The 18,064-nt window shown below is 42.9% G+C and overlaps 2 protein-coding genes across 2 annotated transcripts in view; both read left to right on the top strand.

Moving 5' to 3' along the window:
- Positions 1 to 8,288, top strand: part of nadsyn1 (NAD synthetase 1) — a 64,741-nt gene extending 56,453 nt beyond the window's left edge. The window contains 2 exon segments of the mRNA XM_084307581.1: positions 332 to 508; positions 4,729 to 8,288. Coding sequence (XP_084163707.1) covers positions 332 to 508; positions 4,729 to 4,767 — 216 coding nt within the window. The 3' untranslated portion in view covers positions 4,768 to 8,288.
- Positions 8,289 to 9,648: 1,360 nt separating this feature from the next.
- Positions 9,649 to 18,064, top strand: part of tpcn2 (two pore segment channel 2) — an 84,175-nt gene continuing 75,759 nt past the window's right edge. The window contains exon 1 of the mRNA XM_084308205.1: positions 9,649 to 10,102. Within this exon, the coding sequence (XP_084164331.1) occupies positions 9,862 to 10,102 (241 nt within the window). The 5' untranslated portion in view covers positions 9,649 to 9,861. The remainder of the gene's footprint in view (positions 10,103 to 18,064) is intronic.

Raw genomic sequence — 18,064 nt, 5'->3', positions numbered from 1 at the left:
TCTTTGTGATACTGTGTGTCGTGTTTGTGGCAGACCAAGGACCACAATGGAAACAAGTCTCTGACTTTATTGTGTTTTATCCTCGACGTGTATTTATTACAATCGTCTAATACCTGTAAATGTATTTGTTACAATCGTCTAATAAATCAAATAAAAAATGTAATTTGATTCCGTAACATAATGATCAATATCATATATGATACATTGTGATCCAACTACCTTTATCATGTTACAGCATTTCAATTAAGTCACGGACGCGTATAACCGCAAGGAGGTTGAGACTGAAAATCCACACTTGATCAATGAATGTCCACTTGTGTTTTGTCCCCAGGTGGCCGTGAAGGTGAAGCACTTCTTCAGGATGTACTCGGTGAACCGCCACAAGATGACCACGGTGACCCCGGCCTACCACGCCGAGAGCTACAGCCCCGACGACAACCGCTTTGACCTCCGACCTTTCCTCTACAACACCCTCTGGACCTGGCAGTTCAGATGTATCGACAACCAGGTAGAGAAGGGAACAATGTGACGGTGAATAACACCGTATTCACAACGTTTCACTCAGAAAGGGCTTCATCACTGAGTGCTTAACTTAACACATTGACTGCCGTTCACGTAGATCTACCGGAGGGGACACGTGATGCAAGGCTTGGTCCTCACTGCAGCCGACCAGTGGGAGGCATAGTCTAGCAACATTCGAGACAGGGGAGGGGAGAATTGAAGGGACAATTGGCGAGGCGAAATTGGGATGGGAGAAAAAATTGAAAATAAGGAGAAAAAGTGGATTTAAAAAAATATATTATAAAACGGAAATGTACGGATGTTTTTTGCACGTTGACCAGAAGCAGCTCAATGAGACTCGACGGCGTTATTAGACCCATAGCTATACTATAAAATATAGGTTTAGGTCTACAAAGTACAACTACGTTTACATGGGGTTAATGGACGGCAAGGCCAGGTCACTTCCCGGAAGGGGCGTGGCACTCAATGTGTTGAATAACAACGTATTCACAAGGTTTCACCAGGGGACAGCAGTATGCAGCCTCCTGGCTTGGTGCTCTGCCACAACCAATAGATCACAAAGAATGCATGACAAACATGGGAATGACGGCTCTCCAAAAACAAAACAAAAAGAGTTTTCTTCAAAAACAAAGTGTCTTTCTGTTTTGAGATATCTGTCATGTGCGGTGTGCAAGGTTTCTTAAAATGTAAGCCATTTAGAGATTTACTGATTACCTAAAGAAATTTACCAGGAAGGTAATCCACTTGAGTATTCCTATTAATAATGCTATCTTTTTGGTCTCTGCGGAATATGAAGTTCAATTGACATTATATTCCATTTTATTGAATTTTTTTATCCACTTTTTCTCCTTTCTATTTTTTCTCCCATCCCAATTTCGTGTATCCAATTCTCCCCTCCCCTGTCTTGAACGTTGCTCGACTATGCCCCCCACTGGTCGGTTGTAGAGAGGATAGAAGCCTTGCATCACGTGTTCCCTCCGGCACACGAGGAGGCAGCCTGTCACATATTTTCGCCTGCCAGCGCGAACTCTCATTGGTGTAACGCATGGGAGAGGCTCACACTACCCTCGCCACTTCCTGTCTCTGCTGTGCAGGCGTCTCCCAACCGACCTGTAGGGGTCACTGTCCACAACGTCCAATCCCCACCCATCGACTTCCCACCCGCTGACTCTGCCAAATGAGCCAGTACGACGGCCGGCCCAAGCCGAAGGCAATGCTGAGACTGGGATTCGATACCGGGAGTCTCTTGCATTGGTGACGAGCTCAATCTCCGCTACGCCACCCAGCCGCCTATTATATTCCATTTTATGACTTAGAACCATACATGTTGAATGTGTGGACATAGATGTTTGTGTCTATTTTAGTATTTATTTTAACAGAATCTGTAATCGGATAACTTTTTTGAGTGACTATAACAGAGTACAGTTACCAATGTATTGTTATTAGATCAACGCTACTTTGATGCTGTTAAATGTACTTTCCAACCTTTCACCTATAAGACATGAACATAGTTTATAGTTTGGCTAAACTGTAATTTAGCCAAATAACCATTTGATGAATTATGATATCCACAGTTGTCAGTGGCAATGTTTGTGTTATGGTTTGTAACCGACCCCAATCGCACAACACAAGACAGGTATGATGGTTTGCCAAGAAACAGATATTTATTGAACAACAGGGAAAAAACAGGGAAAAGGGCACTGTCCCTTTAAGGGAGAATCACAAATACAGGAATATAATATGAGGGGAAGGAAAGGTGCCTTTAAGAGGCGGGCAGGAAAAGGGGAACACTAAGGGAAGGTTAAAGGAACGCTAGGGGAACATTAAAGGAACGCTAGGGGAAGGCTTAAAGAAACAGAGGAACTAGAGACTAGGAGATGTCGGGACAAGGAGAGCTAGGGAACAGGAGAACTGGGGACTAGGAGAACTAGGGACAAGGAACTAGGTGGAACTAGAAGGGGAGAACTAGGGACCAGGAACTAGGTGGAACTAGAAGGGGAGAACTAGGGACAGAGGGGACTGAGGCCCGCGGAGGCGGGCTGGGGAACAGGGAGGAACTGGGGACAGAGACCCGCGGAGGCGGGCTGGGGACAGGGAGGAACTGGGGACTGGTGGGAAAACATCTGGGCCGCTCTGCAGAACAGAGGAGAGGGTTAATATTCAAAAGGGAACAAACAGAGCAGATGCAGAACAGTCCAAATAAACAAAGTAACAAAATAATAATATCTTCGTGTGACAAACACACAGGGGGAGATGTAATGTCCAAAAATACTATCTAAGTGAGAACTAAAGGAGGCACTACGCTGGGTGAGTGACATCACAATCAAAACTCACCCAGGCGTATGCGTAATGGTACAGGAACAGCAGCGAGACGGGGGCAAGAGGCATTACGCTGAGTGAGTGACATCACAATCAAAACTCACCCAGGCGTATGCGTAAAGGTACAGGGACAGCAGCGGGAACGGGGGCAAGAGGCATTACGCTGAGTGAGTGACATCACAATCAAAACTCACCCAGGCGTATGCGTAAAGGTACAGGGACAGCAGCGGGAACGGGGGCAAAAAGCATTACGCTGAGTGAGTGACATCACAATCAAAACTCACCCAGGCGTATGCGTAAAGGTACAGGGACAGCAGCGGGAACGGGGGCAAGGGCACTACGCTGGGTGAGTGACATCACAATCAAAACTCACCCAGGCGTATGCGTAAAGGTACAGGGACAGCAGCGGGGCGAGGGCATCGCCACCGGGTGGCTGGCTGTCCGAGCCGAGGAACAGAGTGCTGGAACAGTGGCGGTGGCGAGGGTGTCGTCCACCGGGTAGCCGACTGTCGGAGCCGAGGAACAGAGTGCGCGCCACACCTTGGTGTGCGCGTCGGAACAGTGGCGGTGGCGAGGGTGTCGTCCACCGGGTAGCCGCTGTCGGAGCCGAGGAACAGAGTGCGCGCCACACCTTGGTGTGCGCGTCGGAACCGAGAGACGCCTCGGGGTGCGTCTGCGAGGAGGAGTGTGCCAAGCACGAGGATCCTTGGAAGATGCGCGTTGCGCGCTGGAGACTGGAGAGCGTGCCAAGCCCTTGAAGATGCGCGTTGCGCGCTGGAGACTGGAGAGCGTGCCAAGCCCTTGAAGATGCGCGTTGCGCGCTGGAGACTGGAGAGCGTGCCAAGCCCTTGAAGATGCGCGTTGCGCGCTGGTGACTGGAGAGCGTGCCAAGCCCTTGCAGATGCGCGTTGCGCGCTGGTGACTGGAGAGCGTGCCAAGCCCGAGGGTCCGGAAGATGCGCGTTGGTCTAGATGTGCGTCAGGACGAACAGCTGCGCTGGGGTCTGCAGTGGAACGCTGGGGTGCCTCCCGTGGAAGTTACAGGGAGCGCAGAACAGTCTCCTCCACAGGCTACGGCGACAGCAGACGAAGGCTGGAGCAAAACATCTCAAGGCTGGAGAAATCCATATACAGCATTGGTAGACCAGAGGATCTCCCGAAAGAGTCTAGATGTTAGAGAATATGACTCAGCATGAATACAACACGACCCCAAGCCGAAACGAGGGGAAGAGCCCTCGTATTTAAAGCCCACAGGGGAACTAATTAGCCTGCCACCACAGGTGCGAGAGGTAATTGATAATAGTCCAGGTGTGGCCACTGAGAGTAAACGAGAGTAAAGAACGAGAGGGTGGGGGCTAGAGAGAGTGAGTGAGAAGGGAATTTCTAACAGTAGGCTTAAAGAAAACAGAGAAAAGGTGGTGAGCAGCGGGCAAAACCTCACAGTTTGATTCAGATGTTTTTGCCTTGTTACTTTCTTACTGTCTTATACTATCATGCACTCTTCCTACTATACTAATATGTCTCTAGTACTACTGTGCACGTAACACTGCAGCACCCAAGTTTCAGCACTGTTTGATGAACATTGTTACCGAGCTGAAAGAGTTGTACCCTTCCTGCTGACTTGTAAGTCGCTTTCGATAAAAGCGTCCGCTAAATGACTAAATGTAAATGTAAATAATTTTCTATCAAGTAATGAATGGTGTTGATTCAAGAGTGAACAACCGTTGTTGTTTCAGAATGAAGCTAAAGGTAGTTGCTTCCATTCTCATTGTTGGTGATTGACATTGGACTCTTTTCCTTCTATTCTCATTGTTGGTGATTGACATTGGACTCTTTTCCTTCCATTCTCATTGTTGGTGATTGACATTGGACTCTTTTCCTTCCCGAGGTATCTCGGATGGAGGCAGGACAGGCCAATCATCAGTGATGTCCTGATAACTCCACCCTCCTGGACCATCCCTGAGAAACCCCCTGACATGTCATCAACCGTCCCTGTGGTACTGGCTAAGGTCTATCCATGACCTGGCCAGATAACACACATTTATCCTGACATACGTGTTCATAATTGTATATCATTGGTTGGTTTGGTTATCCAGTATTCCAGTTTATGAAGCAAAGTTTTATTTTATGAATTATCCTAAACCTTAAAGGGGACATGTTATGTATCTTTTCAACAATTTTACAAGACTTCCTTGAATCTGTGTAACGTGTTTGTTAAAGTGAGTTCATCACACCACAGAATAATGTGTTATTAACCACCCAGCCTAATTTGAATGATTGAAAATGTTAACTATTATAAATGGAGTATGGCACTAACCTCTTTTGCATTTTCCATTCACATACATGAAACGGTTAGCATTAACTTAAAGGTTTTGCTATAAACGACCAAATCTATCAAATAGACCCTACTTGGTTAGAAATATTGAGTAATTGACTAACTAGCAAACTAGTTTAGACCCACATCTGTGTTTTTTATTTAACTAGACCTCCTGGAGTATGGCGCTAGGTGTTTTAGCATTTTCCATTCACATACATGAAACGGTTAGCATCAGCTTTGCTACACCTTTGAGCTACTCTGGGAGAACCATGAGCATGTGCTCTAGTTTTTATGTAGGGTTAGGGTTATGCATAAACACAGAAATTGTGAAAAACAGGTCTAACTCCACAATTCAGTACTACATAGTTCAGGCTTTTCACGTGAACTATTTTCTAACATTTATAATGTCTTTAGAAAATGTTGGCAAAGAAACTAGTCTAATTTTTATTATTTATTTTCCAGCACCTCTTTCTTGCCTTGTACACCAGAGGGAGCTCCACAAATCATGTTAAACCCAGATTCGGCTCAAACAAGGGACTAAACACGTTTCGCAACTATGCAACAACAATGTGGAACGCCCTACCCACAGCTGTAAAGGAATGTGAATCACTACCCACCTTCAAAACCTCTCTAAAAGAGCACCTACGGGAGACTGCAATCCGAAACTGGCCCCTGTAAATGTCCAAACCCAACCCCCTCCAATGTACAGTCCCCCCCCCCCCCACCCTGACCCAACCACCTCCAATGTACAGTTGTTCAATTGATTGATTGATTGATTGAAAATTGTATTAACAGATTGCAGAATGGGTACAATAGTACGGCTCAATACACACATTTGTTAAGAGGATGCAGACCAGAGAAAGATTTCCGTCTTGTTTACATCAGGGTCCCCCATTTTCAATTCGTAATGACATTTATGACATACAAGATAATATACAAATATACAGTACTGTTTATTTACAGACAGAGTTTCTAAAAGAGAATATATACATTTGAGGGGGAGGAAACTGTACATTGGGGTTCATCTGACAGTGCAGTAAGCAAACCTGGCTTGGCAAGATGTCTTGAAATAAGTAAAATATCCAGGGTTCCTTCCCCTGATTGGATAAAGTGGAATGGGATACCAGAAAAATAAAAAGTGCCATGTTACTGATCAGACACTATCAGTGATGGCTGTCAGAATGTAGAGCTATTAATTTCATTTTATTTTGTTTCGCACATGGTAGTGTATTACAGTACATTACAAATTCCTATAATTCATTTATTTATTATAATCAAATACACCCATAATCGAAAAGGAAATTTGATGGTCGGCGCATACAGCCATTCCTTGCACTAAAGTGCAAATTTAAACAAATCCAAAACAAAACAACTAGAACAAAAATGAGCAACAAATGAACAATCAAACCTGTAGAAAAGCAAAAGATAACTCCAGAGTCTAATCCTTTTCATAGTCTTCATATTGTATTGTATTCAACACTTATTTGAACCAAGAAAATGCCACTTTCTTTAATCAAAGCCAATGCATCCCATTGTGACATCGTGATGGGATAAGCAATTCTGAACAGCTCGTCTTTTGATCTGAAAACTTCAAACCCGGCAAGGAGTGCATAATGGCATTTTCCCCACCAGCAGCACCTAACATGTCAGACCATCGGTCCATACAAAGACTAGGCTGTTGCCTCTGAGGAAGACGCTTGTCCAAACGACAGTCACGCCCCCTGCAATAAACGTATAGACGACGGTATGAGTGCTCCAGTGTTTCACTCTTATTCTGCAGTGCCTGGTGAAAGGTTTGCTTATGTACTGTCCTCTGCTGTGGAGCACCAAAGCCCTCCTATTCCAAAGTGGCTGGAGCTCGTTGGACTTCACTTCTGGGATTAGGCATAATGCATTTTCCATAATATGTCCCCTCTAAGGGGGTGACAGTGGCTCAGGAGGTAGAGCAGTCGTCTGGCAATTCAGAGGTTCCCGGTTCGATTCCCGCTCCTCCCAGGCAGCGTGTCGATGTGTCCTTGGGCAAGACACTTAACCCCTAATTGCTCCCGATGTGCAGGTTGGCACCTTGCATGGTCGCCTCCATCGTCAGTGTGAACGTGTGAGTGAATGCGTAAAAATGTGAGGAACAAATTAAATGAAACAAATAAAATGCACCATTTACCATAATGTGTCTATCCACACTGATGTCACAATGTGAAAGAAGGAAATAGCCACATGATGACGAATAATGTATTGGCATTTTAAATATATTTTTGATTATACACAGAATAGTTCATGATAAAAAGTGAGATTGAGAGGAGTCTGGCAGAAATGCTTCCCTCACACATAGAAATAATAGGTACATATTGCAAGATTGATCATCGCGAAGGGTGGCTGGGTAGCGCGCAGTGGACTAAGCACTCGTCTACCACCGCAGAGACTCTGAGATTGAATCCAGCTGTCAGTGGAACCTCCGGCTTGGTCAGTCGTCCTCCCTACTAACACAGTGTGTTAGCAGGTGGGAAGCCGGTGGGGTATGTACGCGTCCTGGTCGTTGTAAACTGCGACTCCTACTGGTCGGTCGGGGCGCCTGTTCAGCAGGGAAATGGTGTGATCTGGGGGAAATAGTGTGAACCTCCCACACGTTCACTTCCTCCGTGTGTAAATAAATGTATTCTCACAATATGCTACTGAAAGTATTGTGATCTACATGAAAATTATATATGGACTAAATTTTAAAATGTAAATAGAAAATTGTCATAATAAAGGATATTGGAGGTTGTATGAAAATATCTCAAAATATTTGCAATACCGATATATATGTTCTCCATATTGTCTAGTCCTGATAATTATGTTCTAAATGTTTTGTGTCAGTTGAAAAAAGTATAATTAAATATGAGTCTCCTACTTTGCATATAGAAAATCAAATCTGTCAAATAAAATAAGTGATTGTTAGTGTATGCTACTTATTGTTCGTTTTCAATCCATATCTCCATTATTGTGTAAGCCTGTTCAACAGTTTGAAGTTTCCTCAAATTATACTGTATTAATGTCAATACTAGACCGTCGAAATGTCTTTATTATTGATGTCCTTGCATTATGGTAAATCGGGCTTGTCTACAAAGGTTTGATAAAAGGCATATCAGTCATCATTAAACATGTTTTATAATTCAAACTCTTCTGTTCAATTATTCACACTGCGTGCGTGTGTGTGTGTGAGAGAGAGTGTGAGCGTGTGTGTGAGTGAGAGAGACCGGAGTTTTCACTCATTATAACTCTCTCCCGGTCAGTCTCACTCACTCACTCAAAGTGGTTTATTCACTTATAATAGAGGCTACACACAATTAGACTTATTGCCATGTTACATGTAATCAAAGTGTGAGCTCTTGGTGCAAATGCTAACGTTGTTGCATTATTCATTCTTATATTTGTATTATTATTAGTGCTGTCAATAGATTAAAAAAAATAACTAATTAATCTAAAAAAAATCTGTAATTAATCTAGATTAAAAATAGCATTTTTCTACTTAAGACCGAAGCTTGTAACAGATATTTACTTGAGTAAAATCATGGAATTAATGTAAAATCAACACAAAGAAAGTATATTTTTATTCAAAGACTATTTTAATAGCTTTCTTTGAATACAGTTTCTCTCCTGTGAAATACAAATGTTCAACAAAACCATCAACATTGACTCAGCTAGACCTCTTTCTTATATCCGAACAAGCAAATATATACTGCTGAAAGTTCAGAATGTTGAAGATTTTTCACTCCATAGATTAATCCAAATTAATTTATTTTAATGCTTTAAATAATTTAAATTAATCTCCAAAGTTAAAGCATACATTTTGACAGCCCTACACTGTAATCAAAAAGGGATCGGGGTTCATTATTATTTATTAAATAAGTATTAGTAACCTATACATAATAAAAAAGACTATGTGCCGTTTGAAATCGAATTGAGCTCAATTAAATTAATTTGAACTATTTATTAATTGCATTTTACACAGTTTTGGTTGAATAAAATTAGCTGATAGTTTAAAAATGACCAGATGACGCTCAGTTTTTAAACTAAAGTGTAGTTATAATAGTTAGGCTACACACAATTAGACTTATTCCCAGTTACATGTAATCAAAGTGTGAGCTCTTGGGGCAAAATGCTAACTTTGTTGCATTATTCTTATATTTTGTATTATTATTATGGATCGGCTTTCTCTTTGTATCTTTTACGCGTCATGACCGGGTTCACTTGAGGTGCGCCTTCTCTCCGCCAACTCTGCGGCGCTCCGCCCGGTATTGTGGCAGCCAGTGATTGTCCCATGAGTTGTCATTGATTGTCTATACATAATATACACTATACAGTATGACTGTAGCAGCACGAGTGTACTGTAAGGTGATACTTGGGGACTGGCTGGCGGGGAGTTGGAGGAGGAGGAGCGGAGGAGTTTCCTAAAAACAGTCCCCCCTCCTATAGTGTTGACGCGCTTGTGTTGAAACTCCAGGAACTTGAAAAGCGAAACATGGGACTCGAGAGGTCTGGTTAATAAAAGTGACAAGTCGTATCGTCTGTGGATCTAAATGGCTTTCCACTGTACATGACTGTCTGTCAGCCTGCCTTACTGTACTTTCTGTTCCGAGACACGTCTCGTTGTGCTGTAGCGCGTTATTACGCACGGCATAGAATAATACACACCAGTTGCGCTCTGCCCGCGGACAGACTTCCTGGATGGAAAAGGAGCGTCTTTTGACCGGTCACCCCGGTGTCCAGGACACTGATCGTCTCTTGACCGGTGGCAGGGACACCCCCCGCGGGTCGCCAGGTTACGGCTCCGGCCCGTCTCTCCAGGATTCGGACCATGTCCTTGTCCACGACCACCACCCCGACAAGGGGTCCAGTAGTGTCCCCACCACCAGGAGCCGTCGGATGTCCTATTCAGTGGCCGGGGGGTCGTGCCATGTGGAGGGGGGTAAGTCCTACAGCCAAGGTGAATTAACGTGCACATTATGGTGTTGCCTGTGTGTCCAACCAATGGGGTGAGGGTTATACTGTTGTGTCTTGTGTCTGTGTGTGTATATTTATATATATATGTATTTATTTATATACACACACCAGATCATCTATGGGTCGGGGTCAGAAGAAGTATTTAGAAGTTATTGTTTGGGGAAGGTGTCATTACGCTGTTTCTCCGTAAACCAACCAGTAGCGTGTGTGTGTGCGTGCTCTATGTTATTGTTTTCAGTCATACAAAAGTATTTTTCATGACAACGCTGTTTTTAAAAGTGACCCGTCACAGTCAGACCCGCTGCTCGGCAGTATTCAGCACAGAAGATATTACGTGAAGATCTCATTCAGTCAATATTCAGTCACGCCACCGCTTATTTAGGTTATTATTACATATCATGTCAGGGTTTGATTGATTGATTGAACATTTTATTAACAGATTGCAGAATGGGTACAATACAGTACAGCTCAATACACACATCCTGGTCTTGTCAATATTCCAATGTACAGTTTTGCTTGTACAGTTGTACAGTGTCCTCCACCCACCCCTCCTACCCAACACCCCCCCCCCCCACTCCTACCCAACACCCCCCCACCTACCCAACCTCCTCCAATGTACAGTTTCTACGTCAAATGTATATACTTTTTTTCTGGGTTATTTTCGTATCACAAACAGTACTGTATTTGCAAATCTGGTATGTCATAAATGTATAGATGTAGCAGTACTGTCTATCTGTATGTCATATATGTTACGATTAATTGAAAATGGGGGACCCTGATGTAAACAAGACGAAAGTCTTTCTCTGGTCTGCATCCCCTTAACAATTGTATGTATTGAGCTGTACTACTGTACCCATTCTGCAATCTGTTAATAAAGTTTTCAATCAATCAATCAATCAATCACAATTGTTAAGGAGATGCAGACCAGAGAAAGACTTTCGTCTTGTTTACATCAGGGTCCCCCATTTTCAATTCATCATATGACATACATGACATACAGATAGACAGTACTCATAATAGGGGGGTAATAGTTGCGTTGTAGTTTCTACCGGCTCCCTGAATGCATAGGCTGAGTATACCTGAGTTTTATATATCAACCAACAAACTCGATTCTTGTACCGGATCTCCTCACTGGTAAACAAGAATACCCTGAAGACTCTGGCAGGAGCACTCATTCAAGGGTACTACGACAATGCTTGCACCTCATGGTACCAAAGCACCTCAAAGGCGCTAAAAACTAAATTACAAACATCTCAAAACAAACTGGTCAGACTACTGCTTGACCTTACTCCTAGAACCCACCTCACCCCTGCCCACTTTGACAACCTAGGATGGCTTAGCGTAGACAACAGAGTACAGCAACTTGCAATGGGCCTGGTCTACAAGATACACTATACGACCAAGGTACCCATGTACATGTCAAAATATTGAAAATACTTCCCAAAGGTCAGTGAATACCACGATCACAACACCAGAGGGAGCTCCACAAATCATGTTAAACCCAGATTCGGCTCAAACAAGGGACTAAACACGTTTCGCAATTATGCCACATCAATGTGGAACGCCCTACCCAAAGCTGTAAAGGAATGTGAATCACTACCCACTTTCAAAAGCACTCTCAAAGAACACCTACGGGAGACTGCAATTCGAAACTGGCCCCTGTAAATGTCCTAACACAACCCCCTCCAATGTACAGTAAATGACCAAGTATGGTTTTGTCAATATTCCAATGTACAGTTTTGCTTGTACAGTTGTACAGTGTCCCCCACCCACCCACCCCTCCTACCCACCCCCCCCCCCCCCCAACCACCTCCAATGTACAGTCCCCCCACCCCCCCAACCCCACCCCACCTACCCAACCTCTTCCAATGTACAGTTTCTACGTCAAATGTATACTCTCTTTTCTGGACTCTTTTCGTATCACAAACAGTACTGTATTTGCAAATCTGGTATGTCATAAATGTATAGATGTAGCAGTACTGTCTATCTGTATGTCATGTATGTCATATATGTTATGATGAATTGAAAATGGGGGACCCTGATGTAAACAAGACGAAAGTCTTTCTCTGGTCTGCATCCCCTTAACAATTGTACTGTACTGTACCCATTCTGCAATCTGTTAATAAAGTTTTCAATCAATCAATCAATCAATCAATATAGGGGTGCTAGGGACGTATCCCTACCAAAGCCACACAAACACGAATAGTCCCCACCCCAAAAAAATTACAGAGTGAAACATTTCGTTTTAGTATCATAATTTACAACATTGCGGTCTTGCAAAACAGTGCATTTATTGTATCTGTTGTGAAAGTGTAGTTTGACAGCCGCATCGAGAACCAAGCAAGCTATCCCTATTAATTGCAATATCCAATCAACAATCTGCAAGTGCACATGTAATAATAAACTTTATTTGTATAGTACTTTTCATACAGAAGTTGCAGTTCAAAGTGCTTCACAACAGGACAAAATAAAGGCATAAGCGAGCATAAAAAGATAGAGAGGTATACAAGGTAAGGTAAATCACAGTGTTTCACATTAGGATCTAGCATCCCAATAGGCCTCTCTGTTTACAGTTTCATTCAGTAATAGGCCTACAAATAATAAAAATAGAATAGACAGAGTAAAAAAGTGCGGTTTGATTCAGTTTAAAAATAGGCTAAAAATAATAAAATAGAACGGAGATAAAATAGTTCTACAACAACACATACAACAGGGTATCGCATATAAGGTAGTGAGATAAAATGTGCATAGAACCGACACATTTGATAGGAAGTGTATACAAGTATAGGCAGGGTAAGAAAAGTGCAGGTAAAGTACAATTTGTGTCAGGATGTCCCTGATGTTTCATTTAAATGCCTGAGCAAAGAGATAGGTTTTAAGCTGTCTTTTGAAGATGTCTAGTGAGTTGGCTTCCCTGATGTTTTGGGGTAGTTTGTTCCATAGTTTTGGGGGCATAGTTGATAAAGGCTGCATCGCAGATCCTCGTTTGACTGTTTCTGGGAGTCTCTAGTAGTCCAGTAGATGATGATCGCAGTGTTCTTGCTGGCCTGTAATTTATTAGAGTGTTGGCGATGTAGCTAGGTCCCTGTGTAGTGATTGTAATGGTACATAATTTACCACCGCCCGAACATTCTGGAACATTTGTGATGATGTCATAGCCGAACATTCTAGAACAGGGGTGCCCAACCTTTTTTGAACCAAGATCTACTTTTTAATTTACCACCTAGCCGAGAGCTACCAGCCAAAATTGTATATTGTAAGCCGTCATTTGAGGCTTTATAAAAGCAGCATAATGAACACAAATCTGTCAGTGCCGAGTCCGACCTCATCTTAAATAACAAACAGCATTGCTTGTTGTAGTTAACAAGGAGAGGCAGAGTTGATTTTGCAAAAAAAAAAAAAATTATAATCGAATTTTATTAATCAAGAACTACTTGAAATCAGCCCATCGTGATCGACTGGTTGGGCACCACTGTTCTAGAACATCGAACATTCTGGAACATTTGTGGTGATGTCATAGCCGAACGTTCTAGAACATGGGTGATGTCACCGTATGATGTCATGACCAATGTTCTAGAACATTTGTGTATGTATATATGTATTCGGCAATTCTCTCAGTCAGTCAGTCGACTGCAAGCAACGTAGCAGTAGCATGTTGTATTTCTGTGCTTAAAAAATCCTATTCGCTCTGCCTCGAGCCACCATCTCTGACTCTCATCTCTCGGCACTACACCTGTCCATTTAGAGCTTTGTATGTAAGGAGAAGGACCTTGAAGTCAATTCTAAATGTTACAGGAAGCCAGTGTAGAGCAGCTAAGACTGGACTAATGTGCTCTCTCCTTTTGGTTCTAGTTAGCAGTCGGGCTGCAGAGTTTTGGATAAGCTGAAGCCGTTCTGTGGTTTTCTTAGCGAGACCTGTAAAAAGTGCATTACAGTAGTCTAACCGGCTAGACATGAATGCATGAATTAGCTTCTCAGCATCGTTTTGATTAATAAATGGTTGTACTTTTGCTATATTTCTGAGATGGAAGAACGATGTTTTGGTCACTTTGTTAATATGAGAATTGAAGTTCAGTTCTGAATCTATGATAACCCCGAGACTAGTGACCTCAGATTTGATCCAAGGGGTTAGTCCTCCCAGGTTCTTTATTAACGTTTCTTTTTTTGTTTTGGGGCAGATAATTAGAATTTCAGTTTTGTTCTCATTTAGTTTCAGGAAGTTCTTACTCATCCATTTATTTATTGCCAATAAGCAGTCTGTAATGGAGTTAATAGCTGTATCATTTGGTTCAGCAGATATGTACAGTTGTGTATCATCCGCATAGCTATGGAAACCTACATTATGTTCTCTGATGATATCACCCAGCGGTAACATGTAAAGGGAGAAGAGTAAAGGACCTAAGCAACTCCCTTGTGCAACTCCATAGTTGTTGTCATTATATCTCAGACATGTGGCCTCCTAGTTTAACATAGAATTCCCTCCCTCTGATGTATGTTTTAAACCAGCCTAGCACATGTCCTGAGAAACCGACATGGTTTTCAAGACGATCGATTAGGATATCGTGATCGATTGTATCAAATGCTGCACTGAGATCTAGCAGGATAAGGATGGAGACCTTATTCTCGTCAGAGTTTAGTCTGAGGTCACTGATTATTTTGGTGAGGGCAGTTTCAGTGCTATGATATTATCTGAATCCTGATTGAAATGTAGGTCAAATGCATCAGTTTAGGAGGTTAATTAAAGAAGGCTACTTGCGGCTCACGCACCACGTGCGCTCGCCGCATTATTAAGTGTCCCTATACCAGCATATTAAGTGTCGCTACCAAAGCTCCAATCAAATGCCCCTCTGCCCAAATGACTACACAATATTTTAATAGGTGCGAAATGCACGTCTCTGGCCACTCATGTTTCACTTGTCAGTACAGCAGCTCAGAGTTCTAATAAGTAGGTTATGTATAACTATTATGTAATGACTGACAGCTGACTTTCCTTCTCAATATCAAACTGTATTTAACGTGTGACCAATGCCGGGGTCAGATCAAGGGTCACAGAGGCCAGCAGTGGAAATGTAAGCAGGAAGTGCTGCCTGCTAATCTGTAAGGCAAGCAGAGAAAAACATGTACAGGTGAGGTTGTGCCCAAAACAGGCTTATCTAAAGACCTCACCTAAATAAACTAGTAATAACAATAATACAATACAAAATATATATATATATATATGTGTGTGTGTGTGTGTGTGATAATATTCCACAAACATACATACATATATATTTGTGATTGATATTTAATACTGTGGTCAGTTGCCATACATATGCATCATGATATGGGACTAAATAAGAGCCTTAGTTCTTCTCACCTATATACTTTCATTCCCACCTGAGAGCACGTAGCTACTGGCCTCCTTGTCCAGCAGCCCATGCCCAGTGCACAGTGGTAGAAAGTAACTAAGTATTTGTACTCAAGTACTGTACTTTAGTAAATGTTTGAACTACTTGTACTTTATGTGAGTATTTTCATTTGAGGGAACTTTTTACTTTTTCTCCACTAACATTTCAAGGGAAATATTGTACTTTTTGCTCCACTACATTTATCTGAACCCATCAGTTACTAGTTACTTTGAAGAAAAGGATTTTGCATAGAAAACATAATATATACAAAATAAAAAGATTATATACTTTCACATTTGAAGCCTGTCAACTTCAAGAGGGACGTAATCAGAGCAGCATAACTGGACCACATACCACTTTAACACAACCTATAGAGGCCAATGGATCGAGGCTTGAACACTCCCAAGCACTGGAATACACAAACGTCATGTAGAATGCATACTTTTACTTTAGATACTTAAGTACATTCAATAGCAAATACTTCTCTACTTTTACTTAAGTAGAATTTGAATGGAGGACTTTTACTTTGACCAGAGTAGTCATTTATATGAGCATTTGTACTTTTACTTAAGTAAAGGAACTGTGTACTTCTTCCACCACTACCACTATGCCCAGTGAAGCGCTCCGTTCAGGCACTCATGTCCATCCATACAGGGGCTGAACGGCACACATGACACTGCGGCCCTGTAGGCATAGATCTACATGTGAAGACCGTTGATGACTGACAGGACTGAGGAGAGCAGATGGTCTCTTGGCCGTAGCAGTAGAATGTAGCTCCTCCAGGACCATTTCACTATGAAAAGAAACAGGTGGCATTTTAGTGTCAAGATAAGATAAAATTATTATGTGTGAGTGAATGGGTCAAATGTGAGGAGGAAATTGTAAAGCGCTTTGGATAAAAGAGTTATATAAATGCACCATTTACCATTTAAACGGCTGCAGGCATCCAATATGAAGAACAGATTGTGCTGAGAAAGGACTCTACAGATCCACAGCATCATTGGTCAGTAGAACTAGGGTTTTTAAAGCGCTAAATGGGCTGGCTCCTTGCTGAGCTCCTGCGCCACCACACCCCATCCAGAGCCCTAAGGTCTGCTGACCAGCTGCCGCTGGAGCCCAGGATCAGGCTCAAAACCAGGGGGGGGACGACGACAGAGCCTCCGCTGATGCTGCCCCTCGGCTCTGGAACAGCCCCCCCCCCCCACATAAGATCTGCCCAGAGCCTAGAGGCTTTTAAATAGCTGCTTAAAACACACCTTTTCCCCCTGGCCTTTGACCAGAGTTAGCCTGCCACCTGTACATTAAATTTGCTGTTACTCTGGACTTTCTATCTATTAAAAAAAAAAAAAAAAAATTATATTGCACCTATATTGCACCTTGCTCTTGTTTTCTTAGTGTACTATACCCTTTTCTGGAATTTTTGTGTATGTGATATGTTACTGCATTGTATGTGTTTTTTATCGTGTTCTACCTGTAAAGCACTTTGGTTGGCTTTTAGTCATTTGTAAATGTGCTATATAAATAAAGCTGACTTGACTTGACTAGGGGTATAGGAGTTCAACGTTCTGAACTTAAGTGCAACCGTTTGAGACGTTGCCAGTGACACCCACCAGTGACACCCACCAGTGACACCCACCAGCCCCACACCCTGCTGTGAGACGTAGTGGCCTCGAGTCAGCAGAGTGTCTGTGTGTGACTCTTTCTGTCTTTGTGCCTCTAAGTGTTTTCACACGTGTGCATGTGCTTATCATTCTGTGTGCATGTGCTTATCATTCTGTGTGTGTCTGTCAGTCTGTTTGCTTCTGTCTCTGTCTAGTAGTGAGATTAACGAGAAGTGTGACCGTGTGTGTGTGTGTTTGTGTGTGTGTGTGTGTGTGTGTGTGTGTGTGTGTGTGTGTGTGTGTGTGTGTGTGTGTGTGTGTGTGTGTGTGTGTGTGTGTGTGTGTGTGTGTGTGTGTGTGTGTGTGTGTGTGTGTGTGTGTGTGTGTGTGTGTGTGTGTGTGTGTGTGTGTGTGTGTGTGTGTGTGTGTGTGTGTGTGTGTGTGTGTGTGTGTGTGTGTGTGTGTGTGTGTGTGTGTGTGCGTGCATGTGCGAGTGTGTGTGTAGTGCAACAGGCTAGAGTTGAGTCACCATGTCTTATTAAGAAACTGCAGAGTGGGAAATGACAGTCATTCAAAATATAGTGGGGGAGAACACTACAGCCATGTGACAAGCAGCACTGGCTCTTCTTAACACAACCTCCATGAGGAGACTCTAGGAAGTGTAGCGCTGGCTTGTGCTGCAGCACTGGCTCTTAACACAACCTCCATGAGGAGACTCTAGGAAGTGTAGCGCTGGCTTGTGCTGCAGCACTGGCTCTTAACACAACCTCCATGAGGAGACTAGGAAGTGTAGAGCTGGCTTGTGCTGCAGCACTGGCTCTTAACACAACCTCCATGAGGAGACTCTAGGAAGTGTAGAGCTGGCTTGTGCTGCAGCACTGGCTCTTAACACAACCTCCATGAGGAGACTCTAGGAAGTGTAGCGCTGGCTTGTGCTAC

The sequence above is a fragment of the Notolepis coatsorum genome (genome assembly GCF_963971535.1).
Source record: "Notolepis coatsorum genome assembly, chromosome: 2".
Lineage (NCBI taxonomy): Eukaryota > Metazoa > Chordata > Actinopteri > Aulopiformes > Paralepididae > Notolepis > Notolepis coatsorum.
The sequence above is the reverse complement of the archived record's forward strand: the minus strand, read 5'-3'. Positions and strand labels throughout refer to the sequence as shown.